This window comes from Aythya marila, assembly GCF_965140915.1.
Source record: "Aythya marila genome assembly, chromosome: 13".
NCBI classification, from domain to species: domain Eukaryota; kingdom Metazoa; phylum Chordata; class Aves; order Anseriformes; family Anatidae; genus Aythya; species Aythya marila.
In genome coordinates, this window is record NC_139054.1 from 13,042,761 (window position 1) to 13,066,920 (window position 24,160).

General features: G+C 46.0%; 1 protein-coding gene across 2 annotated transcripts in view; it reads left to right on the forward strand.

Annotated features, from left to right (window-relative positions):
* The window catches only part of MAMLD1 (mastermind like domain containing 1), a 77,310-nt gene that overhangs the window by 26,384 nt on the left and 26,766 nt on the right, over positions 1-24,160 (forward strand). Inside the window, exons 2-3 of one of the 2 annotated variants that reach the window (XM_082771040.1) lie at positions 17,798-19,067; positions 19,281-19,498. In XM_082771040.1, coding sequence (XP_082627166.1) covers positions 17,798-19,067; positions 19,281-19,498 — 1,488 coding nt within the window. Of the gene's footprint in view, positions 1-17,797; positions 19,499-24,160 lie in introns of both variants that reach the window. The other variant, XM_082771039.1, reaches the window with a different exon arrangement.

Consider the following 24,160-nt stretch of genomic DNA (forward strand, 5'->3'; position numbering starts at 1 on the left):
GAAATGTGGCTTGCTAAGAAGCCTTCAGGACTTTAATTGCTTGAGGGAGAAGGACAGGGAGGTGAAGGACAGGTACGGTGGGGACCAGGGCTCCTGGGTACCGCGCTGCCTCCATCCCCTTTGCAATGGGAGCTGGGGGATGATGCTCGGCGTGGTTCAGGAGCTGCCTTTCCTTGGACAGATGAAGCTTTGCTCTGCTTCCACTCCGTAACTTTTGTTAATAATTTATGTGTGATATTACACAGCAGAAATATCTAACACTGCATTTTAAACTGCTGTCTGGAGCGGCATAATGCAGCCATGTTGTGTATCTTGTGAATTTATTAAAAAAAGCAGGGATGCAAGAAATGTTTGTTCTGAGTCGCAATCGGAGGGAATCTGCCATCTAATGACTATCAGTAAAACGCAGGCCGGTCCGTTCCCTGCTAGCAGCACCACGTACTTTACATACGAACAATGGTGGGTTGCTTTGCAGAAAATGTGTTTGTGATATAAAGATTATCAGTGCTGCCACCCTTCTTCCCTTCGTTTGTTACTGGACTCGCCGCAGCAAAATTGCACAGCTCCAAATGCTTTTTCAGCTTTCATTTTGCTGCATGGATTGTGATGGCTGTTGCGAGCCGGGGAAAGGAGGGAGTTTCAATTTGGGGCAGTTGTGCATCTATCCACAGCTAACGAGGCCGCTAATTTCTCTGCAAATTCAATCCAGCTTTACCACAGTCTGGGCTGGAGCTTCAAGTACGCTGTTCTGTTTTTCAAGTTGTTTCTGTACCTTGGCTGTCACCTGCATGTGTTCAGCTCCATTATTTCAGACTTTCTTTATCTGGAAGGTGAGACAGAGACCTGGCTTTGTGTCAGTGCTGCTCATGGTGCTGCATGCCCCTAATGCCTTACGCATGCCCTCCGCCCTGGGCTCCCGCGTGCCATCCAGACAGGGCCCCGAGCAGCCTCCTGCCTGCTAAGGCAGTAAGAAAACCTCCGAACCACCACGTTAACAGCCTGCCCTCGGTCTCCCTGGGTTGATAAAGCTTGGCTTGAGAGTTAGTGCAAGCCCTTTGGGGGCAGGAACGTGAATATTACCCAGTTTGGGGCAGGCACCTAGCACCGTGTCTGTCTCAGGAGTTACTGGGATGCGTGCAGCACTGAACGAGCGCGGATGGCAGCACGGCACAAGGTGGGATCGCTACAGTTTAAAATAGAAGATGGCATAATGAAGATCTCAGGCTAAACGCCAACGTAAAATTAGCATTTAACCTCCCCCTTAGTATTCGCCTGTTAATTGGGTGTCACCATCTACACTAGCATCGTTTTTAGAGACTGTTGCAGCAATTATAACATGATTGAAACACGTCGCCTGAAATTATAATATCCATCAATGTTTTCTCCTGGTGGGGGCTTAGATCTTCCAGCCCACAGCTGGGAATGGTGTTATTTTGCTTATTATAGACCTCCAGACGCATACGCAGCCCTCAGACATAGAAGAATGTGTCTGCAAAGTGAAATAATAAGCATATACTAGACGTGGGATTATAAGCCTATTTAAATGACAAGAAAAACTTGGGGGGGGATAGGAGAGAAAGGAGGGAGTGAGGTGACTTGTACTGACACCCTCCTCCACCCTCAGCTAGGACTTCTCTTGCCAGGCCAGGGTTTTTCTTCTTGGAGCCTGGTCCAAGCATCCCGCAGCGGCTTGGAAAGCCAGGACTTCCTTCACCTCTTTTCTTTGGACTTCTTTTCAACTAAATCTCACTGTGGTGCCTTTGGTGAATTTTTATGTCTAGTTTGACCAACTCGTCAAAAGTTTCCCTTTCTGGCTGCTCACCCAAAGAAGACCTGGCCCCGCACGGCTCCCCACTGTCACAGTGTCCTTCTGGGGGTCCCCATGACATGGGGGCCCATCTGTCTGCGTGTGGGAGCGCTGCCCTCCCCTTACCCCCAGCTCCATCTCTCTCCCCCCTCGTTGCCAGCGCGGGGCTCGGAGGCGGCTGCGGCTCGCTGCGGGCTCTGGGGTCCCGTGCCGTGCGCCACGGCAGTACCAGAAGGCAGGCAATTTGCATTTTAATAACTCCCTCATTATGTATTTGTCTGATCTTGTCAATATTTTGCATCTTTTAAATTTCGCTGACTGCAGACGTTGTGGACTATCAGGTCGATAATTAGATCGCCTGATTTTAAACACCTCGCTTGTAAACCAGGGCAGCCCGCTGCCACGGCCCGGCACTTTGGGCGCAAAGCAGCTGTCCTGTACGTGGAAGGGAAGAGCTTTGGGGAAATCACTGCCTGCGGGTTTCCTGTTGTTAGGAATTCCTTGATGAGCATACTTGAAGTGGGGGGTGCTGATTCTTTTTTCAAAGCCAAAATTGCAGAAGTTAAATCTTCAGCACAGGAGGTGGCATCGCATTGCCCGTCAAGTGAGCGAGCACCGAGTTAGGATTGCCAGACTTTACCTTCAGTTTATTCTGCCTAATGAGTTTTTTTTTGTTGTTATTTCACCTAAAGCTTGAGCTAACGGCAAAAACATTAAATGCAAATTGCAGCTTTAGGGCCCCCTCTGAATCTCCCCGCACAGCTTGTGCCGCAGTTGCTGCTAGGTTTGTCTTGATTGTTGTCTCAGGCTTTGGATACAAACGGTGGTGTTAGACACAGCTTTGTGTGCTCTGCAGTCGGTGGTGCTGCACAGGGGTTTTAAATGGGTCAAATACTGTGAATACAGAAGCAGCAAACTCTGTGTACGCAGGTATGGAGCTTATAAAAGATGCAGTGATCGTTCTTTCTCGGAGGAGCCCCAGAAGATGGGCAGAGGAACACCTGCTGAAATCAGCAGAAAAGTTTCCAGCCATTTCTGCAGTCCAGGTCGAGGTGTAAAACAGAGCAGTGATTGCTCTGGGTAGGGAATACTGCAAAAACAGTAGCAAAGAGAGATTTTCAGGGAGAAAAAAATGGGTCCTGCTTTTATTTAAAAGATACCACTGATGAGCACTGAGGTACCCTGAGAGAAATGTGTTTGATCCAAGAGGCAGTGGAGAGCCTGGACCCGAGACCTGCAGTTGGCATCATCAGGTGGCAAAGTGGGCTCCAGGGTACATCTGTGCAACGGGGCACCGGGAGAAGTGCACACAGAAGGGAAGTTTTGCTCCTTTAAATCCATAGCAGGAACCAGGGGAGAGTTGTATGCAGGTGCTTTGGAGAGGGAGGCAGGGCAGCGTGAGAGGTTGCATTATTTCTCTGACTGTAAATAGCTTTTTGTTCAGCATGGAAAGACAGCAGCTCTTCCTGGGATTGTTTGCCATCCTCACGTGACGGCTTGATGGTTCAGCTCGGTAATGGAGCAGGTTTCCATTAAACGTGTTCAGCTGCTTGGCACTGGTGTGCTTCGGAAACCAGGACTGCATTATGTGCTGGTGAGGGCTGCTGTCGCTTTCTCACGTGGAGAAAAGCATAAACACGTTTTTAAGAAGCAACAAAAATTCCTTCTTGTTCTTGGGCTGCCCTTATTGTTGAGCACAAACCATCAGCAAGTTTAGGGCGTGCAAGAAGTTCGCTCTTCTTCCCTCCCTCCTGCTGAAGTCAAGAGCTCGTGGGGATTTTAGAAACAAAAGTTGAATCTCTTATTTTCAGAAACCCCGAACTAAAAGAGCACCACAAGGGAGCCACATCCTCACACCTGCTGCAAGTCCTGCAGGGCCTCATGCTTTGCCATCGGTACTTGCAGCTCTTGCCCCACAGTTCGGGCTCCCATTCCTCGTTAGAAATGCTGTATCATAAACGAGCAGCGTTTGTTTTCAGGGAGTTGCTCATATTGACACTTCTGAGTTGGTGTCTGTCTCACTACAGAACAGATTTATCTCACGAAAATAAGGAAACGCCATGCAGAGCAACACGCCGTGTGCTGCTGGGAAAAGAAACTTCCTTAAATGCAAAGTCCACCCTCGTGTAACCCTGCTTCTCCCATGCGTTTGTTATTCTTGGTGTCTGGTTAAGCAGTAGCGCAGGTCTTTAAAGTGGGCTCAGTGTTGAGAGTTACTTCTGACGGCCGTGACAAGAGGCAGCATGGGCTGGATTCCTCAGAAGTGATCGGCAGTGTAAATGGTGTGGTGAAGATGCTGGATGGTCCTTTATGAGCTGTAAATTCACTAATGATATAATGATATAATCAATATAATGATATATTGGCTGTTTGCTTGGCAATCAATAGAAAACACAAAAAGGTGAGATAACGGTTGTACAAAGACAGGAGTAATCCGGGAAGAAGGAGATTATTTTTTTCCTTTGAGGACTGATAAGTTGTGGTGCGCTTTTCCTTCAAAGATACACTTGACATTTATCTTTCCTTGTTCTTACGTAATTAATGGGGAGGCAAAACAGGAAAACTGCATTTCAATTCAAGGTGTTGAAGAAGAAAAGAGGGGCAGTTCTGTCAGAGAAGCATGCTGTGTCTCATTGCACCTCCTCACTCCTTATGCTGTGATCTGCACCTGTGATTATAAAATGCTGCCAGGTTAGTAAAGTGCTTTTTTACATCCGTTGTCCAAATGATTGTGCAAAGAAGCAAGGTGAAGGACTCTGTCTTCATTGTTTTTTCTGCCTTGGATTTTTTAATGGAAGCAAATTTAAGATGAACATGAAAGGGAGAAATCTAATAGCTGAAGCCTAACTCCTGGGTTTAACATAGTATGCTTTTTTGGGGCATCAGCACCTCTTGTGTCTGTACAGAGCTCCAGAAATATAGGTTCTTAGCACAGGTACCAGAAGGAGTGCAAAATAGGTTGAGGTTTTTAATTTTTTTTGTGGTTCTTAAAAAAAAAGGTTGGAAATGTTCAATTTGTGTCAGCGTTGAATACAAATAGGTATGAAACAGGGTCTCAAGCCTCCTTTATAAAAAATAAAATAAATTAGGCGAGGTATTCAGGTATTTATTTGTACTCAGCCCTATGTCAGCCTCAAAAGTGCGTAAGCAAGGCTGTCCAAGTGCAAGGCCAGGTGCTGGTGCTGCTCAGACGCGGCACGGAGCGGGAGAAGTGCCGTGATACGTGAGGCTGACGTTTCCTGCCCGTTTCCTACACCACATCAGGCGAATCTGGGGGCTGAAGCAGAGGAAACCAGGTACAGTTTCTCTGCAGTGCCCGCAAGCAACCTCAGTGGGAAGTAGGTTTGTTTTGAAGAACTGGAGCTCTGAGCCCCAGGGCAGCCGCACGGCTGGCGGAGGGGCTGCCTGTGCCACCAGCTGGTGGTGGTGATGGTGACACCAGGGGTGGCTCTGCTGGAGCTGGTGCTGGGTCAGACGTTCAGTGTTGCAACTGAGAAGTCGGCTCCATTGGGATCTTGGGAACGGGAGGCTTACGAAACGCGTATGGAGGCTCAATGATGCATGCTGCAAATATTGTCGGGGCCCAGGCTGAGCTGGCAGGAGCTTCGCGTAGCGATGGGGATGGAGGTGAGGGGTTACAGCCACGGCAGGCGCTTGGAAGTAATCGAGTTAGTCCTTTTGGAGAAGCTTCCCTCAGCTGCATTCCCTGCTGCAGAGCAGTAGGTGACAGCCCCTGGGCCACCGACATGAGAGGCTGCCCTCCGCCACTGGCAGCTCCAGGCAGAAGGGCTGCAGTCACCTCAGGCAGCTCTCTGGAAACGAAGAGGCCCTCTGCTCCCTGGGCTGGGGTTAATCTGGCGCTCCTGCAGTTCCCTTAACACCCTTCAGCTCAAAGGTGGACACAGTGCTGTTTATTATGGCTTTTTTTGACTAATTGGAGCAATTCCAGTAAATCCAAGCATTTGCTCCCAGTTTTGGAGGCCCGTGCAGTTCTCCAGCGGCGCTCGGCACGGCCATCCGACGTGACCGGCGTTTCCTGATCGTAGCAGCAGTTATGTCCCCACCAGGCCACCTAACTGTAACTGAAAGAGGAAGTTTCTTCCCTTCTTTCAGAAAAAAAAATGAAAGTTACTGGCCCTTTAGCTCTGTTTTCCTTCAGGTTTGCAGAGTTTGCTGGAAGTGCCCATGTGCGGCTCTCCTGGGCTGCTTCCCAGGCAAGTCGGGTTCCTCCTGCCCCTTCCCAAGGGGGCACCGAGGGCATCCCCACGCACATGTCTGTGGGCAGCTCAAGCCCACGGGTAAGAAATAGTTTTATTCTTGACAAATCAGTGGATTTGGTGACAGCTGAGCTAAGCTGACACAGAAAAAGAGCGTTAGCATTTTTACCTTCATCACTTTCCAACACTGGGACAAAAAATATGTTCATGGGCTTGAAGACTTTAAGGGGAAGTAGTGTAATTCTTGTGGGTAAACTGAAATGTCATAACTAAAAGACAACAACAGTTTTTTTATCCCAAACTAGGTTCATGTAGTTCAAATGCTCTGACCTTTAAAGAATGTGTTTGCTCATCTCTAGAAGCATGTCTGTATTAGAAAATGGAAGGGTAATTTACTGCTGATGACCAGAATTATGCAGCGAGTTTTCCTCTGGTATCACTGCTGCTTAGGAAGGCCAAACCTTGCAAACTACGGTCCCGAGTTGAGGAGCCCTCAGCAGGATGGAGGGGATGGGATGTCAGCCTCACATCTGGGCGTGGGGAAGCCTCCACTTGTTTAAAAAATAAGTCTTGTAACAAAGGGCTCAGAAAAAAACAAACTACCTGTGTTTTTTTCTTTTCTCCTTAACCCAACGCTGCTGTTACATAATGTAAGCACCTCAAATGAATAGCTCTGATATTCTTGATAGAAGACGTGCTGTATGGAAAAGAGGAGAGGAGAGGAGAGGAGATCTGCAGATGGGTGCTGCAGACCCAACACCCAGTAAGTGCTGCAGCCCGGCCACTGCTGCCTGCGCGTCTCAGCCTTGCTCTGCTGCCACCCTCCTAGCCCTGGGGCTGCTTCCCCTGGTCGCACACCTCCCAGGAGCACGGCCATACCCGCGGCAGGGCAGAGGGAACTGCTGAACACAAGTCTATTTGGAAAGCCCCCTTATCATCCGAAAAACTTTAATAACAGCATTTGAAAGGCTGTAGTAATGGGAGAGAAGGAAAGTGTAGATGGGGAGATGGAGAGCCTGTTTGTGAAGCACTCACAAGGTCTAAAGTTTTCTAAGGGGTTTCATGTTGTCCCCTTAAAATTAAATTGGAGACAACAAGCTCAGCTAGGCTCATCTGCAAACCTCAGCTAAGGCATTTTATGAAAAAATAGTTCATTTTTGTAGTTCCTTTCCCTTCACCTTAACAGAATACCTGGGACTCCCTAAGTGCTCCCTCTGTATGTCAAGATACTAGAGGCTGTTGTCTCTGCATGCAGCTCCAGCTCTGTGGAAACCATTTCAGATTCGAAGTTTCAGAGATCAATCATCTGATTAGTACAGCCATTCCCATGACGAGTTCTTTCTCTCTTTGTGGTAAACCTGCAGTTTTGAAACACCTCATCCAGATGACTCTAAAATGCTTCCTCCACACTCAGACTTGACCCAGCTGCTATGGTTGCATCTTGGAACTGGTGATGTTGTAGACATTTTCAAAAATACCTCCAGAGAACGAAGGAACAGGCTTGGGGGCAACCCAAACCTTCCTGGAGGCTCCCATGGGACAGTCTGGCTGCAGTCAGCAGTCAGGTTTAAGCTCTTCCTCCCCACCACCCCTGCAATACATCTCCTTCATAGCTCTACACAGAGACCAGGACCACGTAAAATATTCCCGAACCGAGCAACGTGCTTCATTCTGTGTATTGAAAACTACCTCTTCTGTTATGACAGATAACTGCAGTCTGGCTACAAAATCTGTAACAGGGATTGGTAACCCTCCAGGATGATACTTGGCACTCAAGAGCTAACACATGTTTTTGTTTCATGAGCATGAGCCTAATAAAATGGCTCACTGGTTTAAGATGCCTCTTTGTAAAAACAAGACGCAGTTGGATTTAGAAATTGTGATGATTTGGCAAGTTCAATTATTAACTTCTCGTGCAGGGTTAAACTTTGACCAGAAATTTGCCATGAACCCATGGGCACATCCTGCTAGGAAACAACATGCAGAAATCCTTCACTGTCCTCCTTGATTTATCTGCACAGAGCACAGCCAGGGTGTGTAGAGCTGTATTTTCCCCCCGAGGAAGTCACAGCAACCTCCATCCCCTCTGCAGGGCAGAATGCTCTCGTGTTTGCATGTTTTAATCCTTCGATGCAGTTCTGCTCTGCTCCGGACAGTAGGAAACCTTGTCTGGCCATGGCTTGGCCTCTCATATAGTCTGCTTTCACCATGTTTCAGGAGAAAAATTGAACGTGATGAAGATCCTGAGCTATGTTAGCTATGCAGTGTCCTCTGGGATTGTTTTTTGAACACAGCAGCTAAAGATAGAAGTGCACCACAGAGATGCTAAAAATACTGCCCAACTCTACGGTTGTTGTTTAGCATTTGGAGTGCTATAGTTGGCCGTACGCAGACAAAGGGAAGATGCAGTTCTGCAATTTGAATATGCAAATGAAATCCTGAGCTTGCAAATGTGCAATCATATGCTTGAATCTGAAAAGCCTGCTTGTATTCCTGAAGTTAAGCCCTGGCGAGATTAAGAGTTTAATCAGTCAAATACAGTGTCACCAGAAGTTTGTGTGATTGCAGGGCGCTGTGGAGGCTTTACTTGAAAACACACACCAAAAAAATCACCGTGCGTGATTAAGATCAGATTTGTACATTCCACATGTTGATACTCGGAACAATGCTCTCTCATAAATCATCTCTTATTAACAGCAGGTTGCAAACTGTTTCTTCTTTACGTTTATGTGCATGATATAGTAAACATTGTTTTAATATCAGTGGGAACACATGCTATGCTTCATAGCCTTCAACTGTGTGACCTTTAAAGGCAGAACAAAGGCTTAGGAATTAGAGTTTACATAAAACCGAGAAGTGTGGAGAGCTTGAAAGGCTGGGTAATTCACTTCTGCAGCAAGAACACCATTTTCTCTAACATTGTTTGCACAAGTCAGCATTTATGTTGTCAATTTGCAGTGATGAATGTGTGATTAACACTGCATCTAGGACAGAGGGGAGCTGGTATCTGTAACAAGTTGAGAGGATCTGTGGTTAAAATCTGAGTAACCGAAGCACTGCACGTTCTGCTGGAGAGAATTCCTCCAAATCCTGCATATTTTCAATTCACTCCTTTAGTTAATAAAAGAGCAAAGAGTGGCATCGCATCCCTGCAGAAGCCAGTGTCCTAAAATAAACATTTAAGTGAGGCCAGGATTTCAGCAGCTTTATACAGGACGAGGGCTTTGGGGCTGGGGTGATGGTGCCTTTGGTTGTGTTTTTTTAGCACCAGTGTTTTGCAGCAGCCCTTTAAAGATCCCCGGGTAAGTAAGAGATAGCGCTGGAGGAGTGTGTGCTGTAGGAGGCTGGTCCGGTCAGCTCACCGGTGCAGGAAGGAAGGCTGCAAAAACAGGCTGCCAACGAGCCGTGTGCATGTTCCAGAGCGGGTGCACTGAGCATGGCAGAGCTGCTGGGCAGGGAAAGATGGAGGCTTCAAAAGGAAGCTGTCAGAGACAAATATTCACTGCCAGACTCTTCTGCTTTACCAGACGTCCTTGCTCCTGGCTGTGTCAGGCTCTCTACACCCGGGTTCAGCGGGAGATTCACTGGGTTCATGAGCTTTTTACTCTAACTGAGGTTTGTTTTTATGGTTCTGTATTAATCGATATCCTGCTTATTGTTTAATTTATTGAAGCACAGAGGAACAAAAGCATGGGGTGAATGTGTTGGGGAGGAGCCATTCAGAGCATTGCCTTCACTTACCCATTTGTTCCATCTTCCCTAAGAGTTGTGCTCCTGTTTCTGATGCCACTTAGGAAAAAACTGAAACTGCTCTTCTGGATGCTTTGTCCCCTAAGCCTAGTGGAGAGCTCTGGGTGCAGTAATGCATTGCTTCCCAGTACAGAAGGCAAGCAGGCCACTTAGCGGTCTGATATAAGGCCACACGGCATTAGCATTCAAGTACAGCCTCGCAGGTAAGGTTGGAGCTATTATTCTTTGGGGGAGTAAGTGTAAGTACTTCAGCTGTTGAAACAGAGCTGCCTTTTTTCAGACTGAAATCCCATTGTTTCTTATTGCTCCGAGAACCTGAGAGCTTTCTGGCCCCAGGTTTGACCTAATTGAAGGCTTTGCCTGCAGGCTGTTAATTCCCCAACGATACCTTTTGACAAAATGGAACCTGTAGCTTGAGAGAAATGCAGGAGGTAAATCTTCTGGGGTTTGAACAAATAATGCAATACCTAGCAGAAAAAAAAAAAAAGAAAGAAAAAAAAAAAAAAGACAAACTGGATTTTATCTGATTATCTAGTAAATGGTAAACCTACCTCACAATTTATGAACGTATACAGTCTCCTATAGTTAGCTCCTGTTAACCTATGGTCATTGCATAACCGTGCCAGTGTCAGGGGCTAGAAAAGAAGGAAAAATATCTTTCAAATCCCAAAAGACCCAAGTAGCAAAACCATCACTTTTTGCTCAGTGGAGACGATCTACAATTCTCCAGCCTAGCTATTGCCGTGAGAAATTAATGTAGTCTACAAAATTACTGCAAAGTGTTCCATAGGAGTTTGAAATTAATGGACTATAAAAAAAGATATAAAACAATACTGCTGGTATTAAAACAGAGGTAAGATGAGGTAATACTGATGGAAAGGCGTTGAGCCTCAGATTGATCTTGATTTACAGCCAGATAGGAAAGAAACGCTCTTGTACTACAGCTTAAAACCCGAAAGGCAGAGAACTTCTTCTGTCTTCAGCTGTCTCATTAATAGCACTTGTCATTACATGGAATGTGGAAACTGCAGCCAGACAATATGTATGGCGTGATTGCTGCAAGTCTTCGGATGACTAATTAAGAGGCATCTGCACAGAGATCTCCTGCTAGCAGTACAACACAGGAGCAGGCAGTAGTCCTGTTCCTCCAGATCCATTTGTCAACAGCAATTTTTCCCCTGGAAAAATTTCCATTTTTAACAACGCCATTAATACTGAAAGCAGATGAATTGCTAAGGAAAGACAAGATAGGAAGATGCTGAATGTTTGTTTTGGTAGGGCAGCTATCCCTTAGTGCTTTTTAAATGAGATTGGTAGTTCTGTCTGCCCTGAAAAGTAGCAAAACTAACTGCTGGATCTTCTTTAAAATGTATATTTTTTATTATTATTTTTTCTCTACAATGAATGCTACTTTGTCTCTTCTATGTGGCCAGTTTTTCTGGGATGGAGAAATAGGTACATTTTTTGCCCATGCACTTTTTCTCTCCTTGGAACCGATCCTACCTCGATATCTTTACTTTGACATTAGGGATGTTGCCCATCATTTTAGACAAGGGTCATCAGAAAAACCTTGTTCACAAACTTGCCGCTCTGTAGCCCATGAGATCTTCCAACTGAGAGCAGGATGTGGATCAGCTGTATTTCTGTCAATATGAGCCTAACTGCATTCACACAAATCAGTACGAGAAAATCATATTTGTAGTATTTCCTTCCCTTTAATGTTTGGTTAAGATTTATAGAAAAGGTAATACGTAACAGCCTTGGTAATCCAGGTTGAATTTCCTGTTAGTTTCTGCGGTTTAAGCTTATTGTAAGATCACATCTTTCTGGTTTTGTATTGTCATGATGTTTTGGATTTTTGTACTTAACCGCCAAAGCATGCAGTTCTAGGTATTGGCAGCCAGGATTACTTCCTACACTGCATGGTTATGTGGAAAAGGAGGCAAAAGATGAAAGAAAGTGACAGATCAGCAGTCACCGCTTAAAAGTGCACATACGTTAAGTAGCAGCAGTTTTCTTCTTTCTCTTTCAACATAGACTGGGGTTCCTTCGAAGATACGCACTGATGTCTTGAGGGAATAACATGAGAAGATCACAATGAGTGGTGGCGGTCACGGGGAAAGGGTCACAGCAAGCTTGTGTCAAGCGAACTGGTGTTCGCTGTGCTGACGGGAGATGTAGTTACACACACGGAGCAGCAGTGTTTGGGAGTCGTTCTGCATCTGTACAGCCTAAGCAACAATTTCCAATCTATGTTAATATGCCTCTTTTAAAGATGGCAGATTTCGTATCGGCACTGTAAATTACACACTGGGGAGAAGCCCTAGTTCCAGGTAAAAATTATCCACATAATACATGCAAGCTAGCCAATAACCCATGTGCTTTCATGGTTAAATAACTGCTTACATCCCCGGTTCCTCTTCCTACATCCTCCCCTCCAATTGCCTATTTCCATGAGCGTGATGAATAGAAGGAAATCCAACCCTGTGCATTTTCCCTGTTCATAATCTTTTCTCTGCTACCACACCTCATTGTGAATGGATCTGCCACCTTTCCAGCCTGCAAATACCCAACAGACCCCAAAGCAGACTTTTCTTTTGTACTTATTATTATTTTTAAGCCCAGCAAAACACATCTCTGGTAGCTTGGAATCACATTCTGATCTCTTTCCTGGCAATGTGAAATGACAGCTTTAAGTCCACCCATGCTGAAATCCCTTGAAATCAGGAGGGTCAACCAGCCTGAAGCAGTAAGAAAAATTAGGTTTTAGTTTATGCTTAATCTTAGCATGAAGACAGCAAATGGTGGTTTCAGTTGCTTAAGCCCCCTTGAGTTCTCCTTGTAGCCTGAGATATGGAAGCATACTTCTTGGTGGTAGTCATGGACTGCTTTGGCTACTCGCTGTATGCCTCAGCAGGAAGCATTTCTTCTTGAATTCTGATATATAATGCAAGTTTCTGTTACCAAACGGCAACCAGCATGCACAAATGCAAATCTGCAGATGTGCTAAATGCACTTAATGCAGTGCCAGGTTCTGCTGTTGTTAAATGGGATCTCTGCCCATGAGCATTTGGGTTTTGTTGCTCATGTGCAAGCGAGCCTGCTACTGAAAGCAGCACGTCTGATAGTTCAAGCAGAGCTACAAGTAACTGCTGCCATTTAAAAGGTAATGGTATATCAAATCCACTTGCCAGCCTCCAAACACGCAGTAGAATTCTCACCTTTTTCACAATCTGTCCGCAAAGATTAGCAGGTCATTAAAATTAGATTTTGGAGAAATGAGCAATATAGAGCACAGACCTTTCAACTTGTATATTTAAGGCACAGGAGAAAAATTGTGAAGTTTTCTTGTTTTATATGGAAAATTGCCAGTTTCATTTTCTCATTACATGACTGTTTTTGTCAGAACAGATAGAAACATTTCGGGCTGATGGGCAGATAGCTCTCGCTGAAGCTTGTTGAAGCCACAGAGACTGAAGTCTTGATGGCTGAATGCTGCAAACAGTTTGCCTCTGGCAAATACATGCTTCCAGTTTTGGCAGTGTCTAGTGTTTGAAAGAGACAGAGAGTGAAAGGTTCTCTGGTCAGTTCAGTTGAGCAAATCTCAGATTTTATACTTTGCAGAGGGGAAAAAACAGTCTGCAATGTATCTTGAAAAATAGGAGAGTTGGAGACCCAGTCTGCTGTGGGGTCTCAAGGGGATGCTGGAGAAGCCAACATGTGGGTTTTCCCAAGAGTTACAAGGGTCCTAGGACTCCTAGTGAAAAAAAAGTTATCTGACTCCCATTTTGGGTATCCCAGATCAATATATTTAATGCTAAGTCAAGAGGGTCTCCAACAGTGACGGGCTGTGCTGGGGATGGAGGGAGCTGGAATAGACATCGAAGGAGAATGCCGTGAGGGCTCTACAGAAGTGGTTTCAAAATGGCAGTGTCTCACTGGGCTCGGTTCTTGTGCGAAGAGGCTGCGTAGGTGTGGGAATCGCTGCTGTAGGTTGGATGGCTCAGTGGCAGTGAGTGGGGTGGGGTGGTTGCAGATCAATAATCAGCACCCTGCGGTTGCTCTAAATCAAGGTTTGAATCTCTGACAGAGGCTGCAGAAACCAGGAAGAGGCACAGAAATACCTCACCTAACAGTTTTCCTTTCTCATTTCTGCTTTGCGCTGTCCTAAATAGGAATCTCTTGTTAGATTCAGCTTTTTTTTTTTTTTTCTCTGATGGAAGGGGGATGAAAGGTACAACAAGGCTCTCCCCAGCTCTTGGCCGCGGTGGCCCTTTCCTCCCAGCCACCCTGCAGGCACGAAGGGACAAGAGAGTTAGCACGGGCTGGTAGCAGGGCCATGGGGCAACCTGGGTCACACAGAGCCGGCAGGGTAACTGAGGACAGTTTTGGGATTAAAGTAAGAAAGGAAACGCAGTGTTGGCGAGGCTCTGAGCCAACCGGGAGAAGCTCATGCGGCATGTTACTAAAATCCGACAGCACCACCACGATGTGTATCTATGGACAATTCGATCTCTCTGCTTCATTTGTTGCCACTTCCAGCCTTTGCTGAGAAGCAGCAAGGTGCTGGGGGCTGGCACCATTGCCTGTGTTTGGGAAGAAGCGGGCAGAGGATGCTGTGGGGGCACAGCGAGGCAAGGCCGGGGCAGCCAGGCCCAGCGTGCCAGCACTTGGCCTGCGGGCGCTCTGCCCACGCGCAGGGCTTCGCTGCTGTGAGCAGAGGTAATGTGTGACAAATCAGGGGTTTGTAACCGTGCTGTAGAGCTGCCCGAGAAGGAGCAGTGTAAACAGTTATTATTTATTGTTATACTACCAGTAGGAGCTAGCAGCGCGACGCATTTGTAGCTTGGGCCTGTTGGTTTTGAGAGGGCAGCAGTGCCGGGGTCGTGGCGTGCTCGCTTCCAAAGCAAACCTGGGAGCATGGGCACCTCAAAATCGGATGTTGCTCAAAGTGGAGAGCCAGCCTTCATTTCCCAACTATTCCCCAGGAGAATTTAGCGTGTTCATGCTAATTTAGTGCAGTGAATTTTGACAAGGTCACAAGAGCCCACTGGTTCCTTGGCTGTGTAGCCCTTGTTTGCACGTATGGGGCTTTCCCACATACAGCCATATACAGCTCCCAGACACCCTAAGTGTGTGTGTATGTTACATGTTTATGAAATATTTATATTCACCTCCCAGTATTCAGTTTGGAACGAAGCTGCCCAGTACACTACTCCGCAGAGAAAGGGAAAGATCATATTTTAGGGGCTCTCCTCATTTCTCCTGAGTTTGTCAAATAGCATAAACCCTCTCAAAAGAAGGGGAGAAAGTTGAAATAAATTAGCTCTCTTCTAGGAAAATCGAGGGCAAAACGAGGGAAATGTGCAATAAAAATGGCTTTTGTAAGGGAAGAGTCTAGAAAAGGATGGAGGTGCTTTACAGAGATGATGGTGTTGAGATGTCTGAGCGTGCCAGAGGAATGATCTGCAACTAGTTGCTGCTTGAATGAGTTTGGTCAGGAGCTCCTGGTCCTAAAAGTCATCGTGCCTCAGTGGTGATGGTGTGGTTGAGTGCGCCCATGTCCCTGAGACACGAAACTGTGTTTCTTTCCCCTGTACTTGTCCATGTTGCTGCAGGGGTACACGAATGGAGAGCATCCACAGGGGAGCTAGGGAGATGTGCTGGCTCCTTGCAGAGACCGCAGCAGCACAGCGTGCGGTATGGGAGGAGCAGTCATGTGCATTCAAGTGGGGAGTATTTAAGCAAAGCTTTCAGCTATTCCACGGCGAAATACTGTCGTCTATTTTCTTCGTTTGCGATGTGCTTGATGATACCCAGATCTCCCTTCTGACCGAAGTTACTCATCGATGTCTTTAGTTCACTTTAAGGATAGTATCTTTCTCAAATTTGGGGCTGTAGTCAAGCATATATTAAGCCAATGCAATACTACAAAATGTTGTGGAGCTGTACCTGCCTGCACTGGGAGAAGTTGGTCTTCTGGTTTTTATGGTCACCTTGCAAATATTCAGATGGGAAACAGGAGCCTTGCTTTTCAAGAGAACATAACATCTAGCTAACATTGTTGCATCTCTTCCAGCCAGGCTTCTGGGAGCTAAGGAACAGCATCCTATTTAAAAACCTTGTCCCAGTTTTGGTATGCCCATACCTTCTGAACGCCATGGCCTTATTTTACCTGTTTACATGTAGCAATAGTCTTGGAGAAATGGGCTTTTGTTTTCCCATCACATTTACTCCCCCGTGCAACAGTTAAAGAATATCTTTGAAGTGTTTAGAAAGCCCGATTTTTCCCCCAGTAACTCAGAGCATAGGAATGTCCTATGGCAAAAAGCAGCACTGGCAAGGATGTGCATGCCAGCGTGTCAGCTGGCCAAGTGTGGGAGATCCCCCAGCAGCGCCTGCCTCGAGGTTCCCAGGGTGCAACTTGGGAACGCGCTGTGTTTGTTTTGGATGTGCGAAGCCCCTGTAAAGATTCTGTGTACGTGTCTGGGTTTAAATACGTGGAGTTATGCTCTACCAACAAGTTTCAGCCTACACGGGGCAACATCTGTTGAAACATGCAACCCTGGCTTAGTTTTATCAAAGAAAATGAGGGAAAACAATTTGATCCATCATTAGACCAACACTTGGGAGAAGATTTAGGCCTTGTTCCATTTCCTAAAGCTAGGCAAATTCTGGCCTCCCCGATCCAGAGGAATAATCCAGTCCCCGATGCTTCAGCTTCCTCTGGCAGTGACGTAGGGGCTCTTGTGCTTCCTATTTAGTGTAAAATTTAGAAGTTACTCATACCCACTGCATCCCTAGAGTGGAGGTGGTTATGCTGGCACTTCTCTTGTATGGTACACGGTGGTATTAGATGTGATTTTTTTTCTGGGTACTAGGTGGCTAGCAGTGCTTTAAGTGTCGGTCAGGGCGGGGAGAGGTTTTACCGTGAGCTGGTTTAGAGGAACAGTGACTTTCTATGGTTTCCCCATTGCTGACAAGATACTTTTCTAAACGCCACCTCCCTCTACTGTTATACAAGAACAGAAGGCTTATTTCCCTTAACTTGAAGCAGCAATGTTAATGTTTGATTAATCCTATGACATACAGGTCAAGGTTGTTAAAAATGAAAGCCGCAGATGATTATATTTGGAAGAGATTGCCATATCTCACTGAATTAGTGCTAGAGACATTGTTTTCGGTTTCATTTTCTTTATAAGGAAGTTTTGCTTTTTTTCCTCAGGATTTGCGGATTTACAACTCTACCATTTTGTGAGGATCAAGATATTTCTATCAGTGTATTTTGAAAATATTTCAGTTTTTACAAATGAGTTGCAATCCTTCAAAATAACAAATCCCATGCTGCCACAGACTTAGAAAAACAAACAAAAATTAAGAGTTTAGCAGTTATTTACTGGCTTGTAAAATCTAAAACATCTGTGATTAGGGAGCTTGAGAGTTGAAAGTCTGTTTAGATAGATAGTTGAGATTTTTTGTTTGTTTGTTTTGGTTTGTTTAGAAAGTATGCCAGTTATTTCAGATGCTCTGCCTATAAAGAATGTAAAACAATTTAGTTGTCTCAGGTCTGAATTTAATCAGAGTCACTGGCAGAAGGTCGCAAAATTCAGTCCAGGGTTTCATTCAGATCTGCCATTGTTTCGACCTAAAAAATGTTACCATAAAAATGCTGGCATGTTTGTTATGCAGGGAGTATAATGTCTTAATTGAAATGGTACCAGAAACTATTTTAAAAACTTCTATTACAGTTCACATGACAGACAGTATTTTATAGTTTTAACATCTGTTTTAAGGCCAGCATGTGAGATTCAGCCTTTGTCTGACTATAACTCTTCTGATTTCAGTGAAGTTGCACCCACTTAAATCCTGATTGAATTTGTCTCACATGATTGGTTTTTTAATTGCCTGATTTAATTTTCAGTATCTCCAACCCAATGTTACAGCGTGGAGCTTCAGAGGGTGTTCGAGTAAGGTCAATAACAGATCCTTTCTTTTTCTTTTTTTTTTTTTTTTATTTTCCCAGTTACAGGGATCCATTAAAAGAAAACTGGAAGATGATAGCTCTCCTGCCTCCAGTGGTGTGCCTGATGTCATTTTCCCAAATGACAGCAAAAGACTTTGTCTCGATGACGTAACCCTCTCCATGGGCCAAGGTACCAATCCCAATGTGGCGTGTCCAGAAATGCAAAGTTCTCCCTTCTCCACCAGTCACAGCACCTCTTCCATGGGAGTCACAGGTCATTCAGTGCTCCTCGAAAACAATCACATGAACGGCAGTGGCATCGGCTCCCCGTTTTCTGTGCCGCCCAACACGGAAATAAATCAGAAGGGGTCGATAGGAGGGCAGGCCAACAACATTGTCCACTATGATGAGAAAGGAAACAGCTTGCAGTCTGTGGACCAAGAGTTGCAAGACCTGTTGGAAGAGCTGACAAAGATGCCCGATCCTTCTCCCAACGACCTGGATCTGGAGAAGATTCTGGGCAGCAAGGCCGAAGAGCCACTTGGGCTGAGTCACTCTCAACCAAGCATAAGTACCACTCCAAAGTCCTCCCCGCAGACTTCCCACTTGGAGAACCATGTTGCTAACAAAGACTTTTCTCCAGGATGCAACCCAACCAGTGGAGGATCTCCTCAGATGCGACCGTCATCCGCAGGAGCTAACTTCCAAGTTCCTCCCTCAAACAAACCCGCTGCATCGCCCATCTCGACGGCAGCTCAGAGCAAGAACCAGCCTCCACCCATGCTTCCAGTACCCTTACCCAACATGCCTGGCTCCAACTGGCACGCTCAGCAGCTGAAGCAGCTGGCAGCCAGCAAGCAGGTGTCTACGACTAAGCAACAAGTACAGGCTCCCAGCTGGCCAACTATGTCTCCTCCTGGTCTCTCTCCTCCTTACAGGGCAGGATCATCCCCACACCATCAGCCTTTCAGTCCTCAAAATGTTATGGTGTCTGGTATGCCTGCTAATAACTTACCAGGAAACAACATCCAGAGTCCTCAGAACACTCTGCTTTCAAGCATGACTTCCAGCAGCACCCCCTCCAATGGCCCCTCTCCTCCTTACGGGTCTGAGAAACTTTCCAGTCCGGCGCTGAACCAGCAGCCCTTCAGCCCGCAGAGCTCCATGCTGCCTGCCCTGACAGCAGCCAGCTTGCCAGCCAGCAATATTAAAAGTCCACAGAACAACTTGGTGGCCAGCATGGCTTCCACGAATACTGGACCTTCTCCACCGTACAGGCCAGAGAAGCTGTCGAGCCCAGCTCTGCATCAGCAGCCGTTCAGTCCTCAAGGTACATTAATCTCTAATATCACTCCCACCAACAACCCCACAAGTATGCAGAACTCGCTTTTTAAATCAATGACTACAAACCAGTCCAAAAATATGAACATAATTATGCAACAGCCATCCAGTAGCTTACAGCCAGGTCTAGTGAATGAGAGCCCTGTTAGCCAAGACCAGTTTTCTTTCAATAACACCAAGCCACTGTCTCACTTTGCCTCAGAGTCAGCCACTCAAAAGATGTCACCTCTGACAGCAGGACAAGGGCAGCAGTCGCTCATTCACTATCTCCAGCAGCAGCAGCAGTCTCCAGCCGCCCAGCAGTCCCAGCAGGCTAACAACAGCCAGTTTCTCCAGCAGCAGTTTCGACAGCTGATGCAGCAGCCGCATCGGATGCAGAGGCACATGCAGCCTGCCACGCTGCCATCTCAAAACAGACAGGTAAGAGCACTTCTGCTGTTTTCTAGTCTTACGTGCAGATGTTGAGTCATGCATTTTCTTATTTTTGCTTTCCTTTGTGTTTCAAACATGATGTCACTAAACTCCTGGGGTGTGCACAGTGTATGCATCGGCATGGCAGTAACAACACTGTGGAGTTACAAGAAGTAACTTCTTTTATTTGTTCAGTTGAAATGTACTGCAATTCCACCATCCACTGTCACTTCCAGCCCAGCAGAGAACTTTGTCCTGCTAGGGAAAACACATTTCATGCCACTGAAATAAGTTAGTTTCTAAATATATCGATTGTGTTCTTACTTAGCTTATATTGTTAACTGTAGAGGTGCTCCCACAGTTTGTTTCCCATCTTCTTTTTTTGTGGGAGTCCTTTTTTTTTTCCCCTAATGCCTTTGACCAAATTCATCTCTGTGTTATGTTTCTGAGGCTAGACAAGATAAGGTGGGGTGAGAAGCGAAGTTAAAATATGACTGCTTCATGGACTGCAGGTCAAACAGTACAGCTCCTGAATAGCAAAGAGGCAGACTTGAAATACCTGTTACCAGCATTCGCCAGAAGCAATGCCCTGCTTTGGATGAGGGCCATTCCCCACCCTTTGTTGATCTTCGATACCAACTGGGCTGGTAAACACAAAAATGCAGCTGGCAGGAGTGAGAGCAGCCTCGGTTTCCCTCCAGCAACTTTCTCCCTGAGACCCAAAGAGAGGTGCGAAGCACTTTCTGCTGCTACACCAGATAGGAGAGATGTACTGTCAGAGTTTCAGAGCAAGGAAGGGCTTGGGGACTCTGAGAGCTCGGGTAGGAGCAATAAATATCTGTCTTTTTGTTATGAAGAATAGTAGGAGAGAAGCTGAACCTTACCACTGAAGCCAGCCACCTTGTCAGGCTGAGCCAGCACTTCGGCAATAGAACCCTTAAAGCTGCCCAGCCGTGCGCACAGGCTCACATTGGCTCCTTGTGACACGTCAAAATGCTTCTCCCCCAGCAAAATGGAGGTTTATCTCCAAAACCCTGCAAGGATCTGCTCCAGGGAGCTGTGCTTAGCTGGGGAATGCACTCCAGGCCCTGGGTTTCTTTGCTCTTCTACCTGCCAAGTGTCCAGTTCTTATGGAGGTGGACTTCTTCAGTGTGGGTGGCTTGGTGGAACCTTTTCCTATGATAGCAATGAGAAACAAGGGGATGGTTGCTCAATGTCAGCCTCTTAGTGGTAAATTAATGAGGTGCGTTTCCACTGTGCTGTTAGATCGACCCAAAGTTGTGCAGACTCGGTGCTCCCCTGCTTTGAGGCAGCAGCCAAAAACAGGTGGGAGAAGCTGGTGGCTTGCTGAATTTGCTTTTCCACATACGTAGCATGTAATGATACAGAATACGTCGTTCCCTGTAAGGAGTTATCAGTGCGAGACCCCTGATTCAACAAAAGCTTGAAGCCGGTATGTCAATTTAGGCGTGCAAGGACCCAAATTGCACACAACACAGAGGGACTTTCGGGCTTAGGACCCCAGAGCGTGGACATACAACTGAAAGTGAGAGAGTTGCTGCAGCTCCGTGAGCTACTGCCGATCAGATGGTTTACTCTGGAGGCAGTGTGGGTGAAGAATACATTCACGGTGTTTTACTGCACCTCAGATGGTGGCTGCTAAGTTGTTAAATTGCAGTAATATGATCGCTTTTGATCGTATGTCCATAACCTTTGAGCATATTTTTTTTTTCTGGCTCCCCGCTGGGTGTGTGGAATTGCCACGTCCCTGCTGGATTCCTGAGGTTTCTTGTGCCCTAGATTTCCCTGCTTTGCATTTTTGTCTTGCACCTCTGAACCCCTACATCACTGATTAACCAGGGGAAAAAAGGGAGAAAAATTCCTGCAGTGAATCTCTTTAATTGGCCCAAATCGCCCCTCTTCAACAACTTTCCTACTGCTCTGCTTGGGCTGCCTTTTCAGCTGGTTCTTAGTGTCAGAAAGAGAGTTACTGTAATTTGGCAACTATCGGTAGTGATCAAGGACAGTTAAGGCAATGATTACAGGTGATGAGCATCTTACATTTTCAGACGAGTTAGGTAAGCTCATGGTGCCTCCCTCATTTTACAAGTAAGACTTATGACATTAATTACAGGCCAGATGACGGTGCTTCAGTTTTACAGTCTGCTGAGCTGCCTCAGAAGGATGGTGGATGTTCAGGAGCAGAACATTTTGCTGGGTTTTGATAATTTACTGTGAATCTCATAGGAGAAAATGGAACTTGAGTGCTGAATTAAAAGCAAATGACAAAAAATTTGGGTTTTTTTGAGTGAAAGAATGACAGAAAATGGAAAAAATATTTGAGGTATGAAACCTTAACATTCTGGGATCCTTGCTGTTTGTTTGAACATAGCGTGTAGATCTGTTATTTGTCTGCAATGGATCTCTTACCTCCATTGAAACGTAGTGGAGTTTGGGACCCAGCCTGCTGTGTTTTAGTGCACTCTCACCAAGTAGCTTCAGTGGCTGTGGGTGTGATTTCCAGCAGCGTGGCTGAGCAAAATTTGAGCTTTTCAGAGTCGCAGTGCCAACCCTCTCCTAAGGCTGGTGATGAATAGGACTCCTCAAACATAGAGCAATTGTTTCATTAAAAGGCAAGAAGCTAAAGACTCAGAAGACGGGAGAGAACTTCTCCGTCTTCAAAAATCAGTAACTGCCTGGTGGAAAATTGCCTTTTTTAGCCTCATTCACAAAAATATGCTGAAAGAAAAATAGCAGCATTCCCTGGAATGTTGTTTAGTGTTTAAAAGTCATCTCCTTACTCGGGGTGTGTGTGTGTGTGTTTGTAAATGTGACTAAAATTTATAAAACGAAGGCATAGTGCTCCCTTCTTTTGAGCGAGAGGTGCAGCTTTGTGCAGAGGAAGAATGTGGATGGTGGCCAGTTGGAGGGAGAACAATAAACCATGAAATTTGATCCTTGTAGCAGGCAGAGCAACATGGGGAAGAGAGCAGCGGCTGTGACATAGACCCAGAGAGCTTTTTGCTGTTGTTTGAACGCGTACTGAAGCAAAGGCTCCACGTTGCCCGAGCTGGGTTCCTCCCGGTGCCTCCCAGCTGCAAGCTTTTTGTGCTTAATGTTACATCTCTTCGGTGCAATCAGTCCGCATCCCCCAGCCCGTCTTGCCTGGACAACTGGTAAATCTGATAACGTCTAATCTCTTCACATCTGAAGCACTACGTCTTTATTGTTGAGCATTGACAGATATTGATTTCGGCACTGACAGCTCGCATTGTGTGATATTGCAAAGCCTGGTGGTGCTCGCAGTGCTCCCGTGGATACGCGCGGGTTTTCATTTTACTCATGTAGTACTGATGCTTGCTGAGTGAAATTACACTCAGAGGTCTGGACTCATAAATCCCCGATATAAAGACGGCATTAAATGCCAGAGAGCCAAGGAGTCTCCTGAACTATCTCACACTGCTTTCTGGGCTTCAGCTCCGCCACTTGGCTTTCTGTGGGCTGCTTTGGGGTGAGTGGAAGGCTGCATCTGCCCAGGCAGGTTGAGTAGTTGGGCATCTCCCTGATTTTCATGTCTAAATGCAGTTGGTACTTGCAGGTCGTCCCTTTTGGCATGTCAGAAATAGTGGGCCCAATTCTACCTTCAGCTGTGCCGATACCACATCACTGCTTTCAGGAGAGCTTTTTTATTTCTGCCAGTGCAAGAACAGAAACAGGTCCCTGGGAATGGAAGGGAGGGTTCTCCTGATGCTGGGAAGGGGAGCTGCTGGTCTTTGCATTTCACTCAGGCTGGAATAAAAGAAACCCTTCGGGGGACCATTGGTTTTCCAAGCCCGAGTCTGCCCAAGTTAAAGTTTCAGGGCCTTGGGGAGGAGGGCAGCATTGCCCACAGCTCCGTAACGTGCTTAAAAGCAAACACAATTTAAAAGCTTGTTTTGTTGAGGGGCCATGGATAATAAATAGCCATTGTTTGGGTGTGACACGCTGTGCATTTCTGAGCTGCACTTGCTCTGTAGGAACCAAATGTGCTATTCTTAGAGCTCGCCGCATTCCTGCTGACATCCAGATAGCTGTATACTGGGCTGTCAGTGAAGGGTACGCTTCTTTCAGCTCCATTGCCAAAAATGATGGAAGAGGAAAAATTATAGCAGAAGAAACAGAGAGAAATAATATCATTTGCAATAAAAATGGCTATATTTTACTATACGTGGACTGCACGAGATAGTGAAGAACACGCTGCAGATCAAAAAGCTCTGAAAAGGACCAGATAGTGTTTCTTTAACTGTGGTAAAAGCAGCCATACAGTATCTGGGCCGGCAGAGTAAATTATAGGTTGAGGAGATACACCAAAACCCCTGAGCTGGATTAAACATACTAGGAGCAATGAAAAATAAATAAACAAAAAGTCTTGTTTCTGAGCATGAGCGCTCTAAATATAGAAACAAAACTGCAGAAGTGCACTGTTACAAAGAGCAAACTGACCCAGAGCTTCGATGTTAAAGGTTAAATAAATATAATGGAATACAAAATACAGCTTTTATTAATATAATATTAATAGAAATGTTAATACTATGGAGCGATTCCTGGCTGTTCCCTGCTGTGTAGTTATTTCTGCCCACGAAAAGTCACCACACCGTGCATGGTAGGTGGGACTGTTCTGATTCAGCAGCG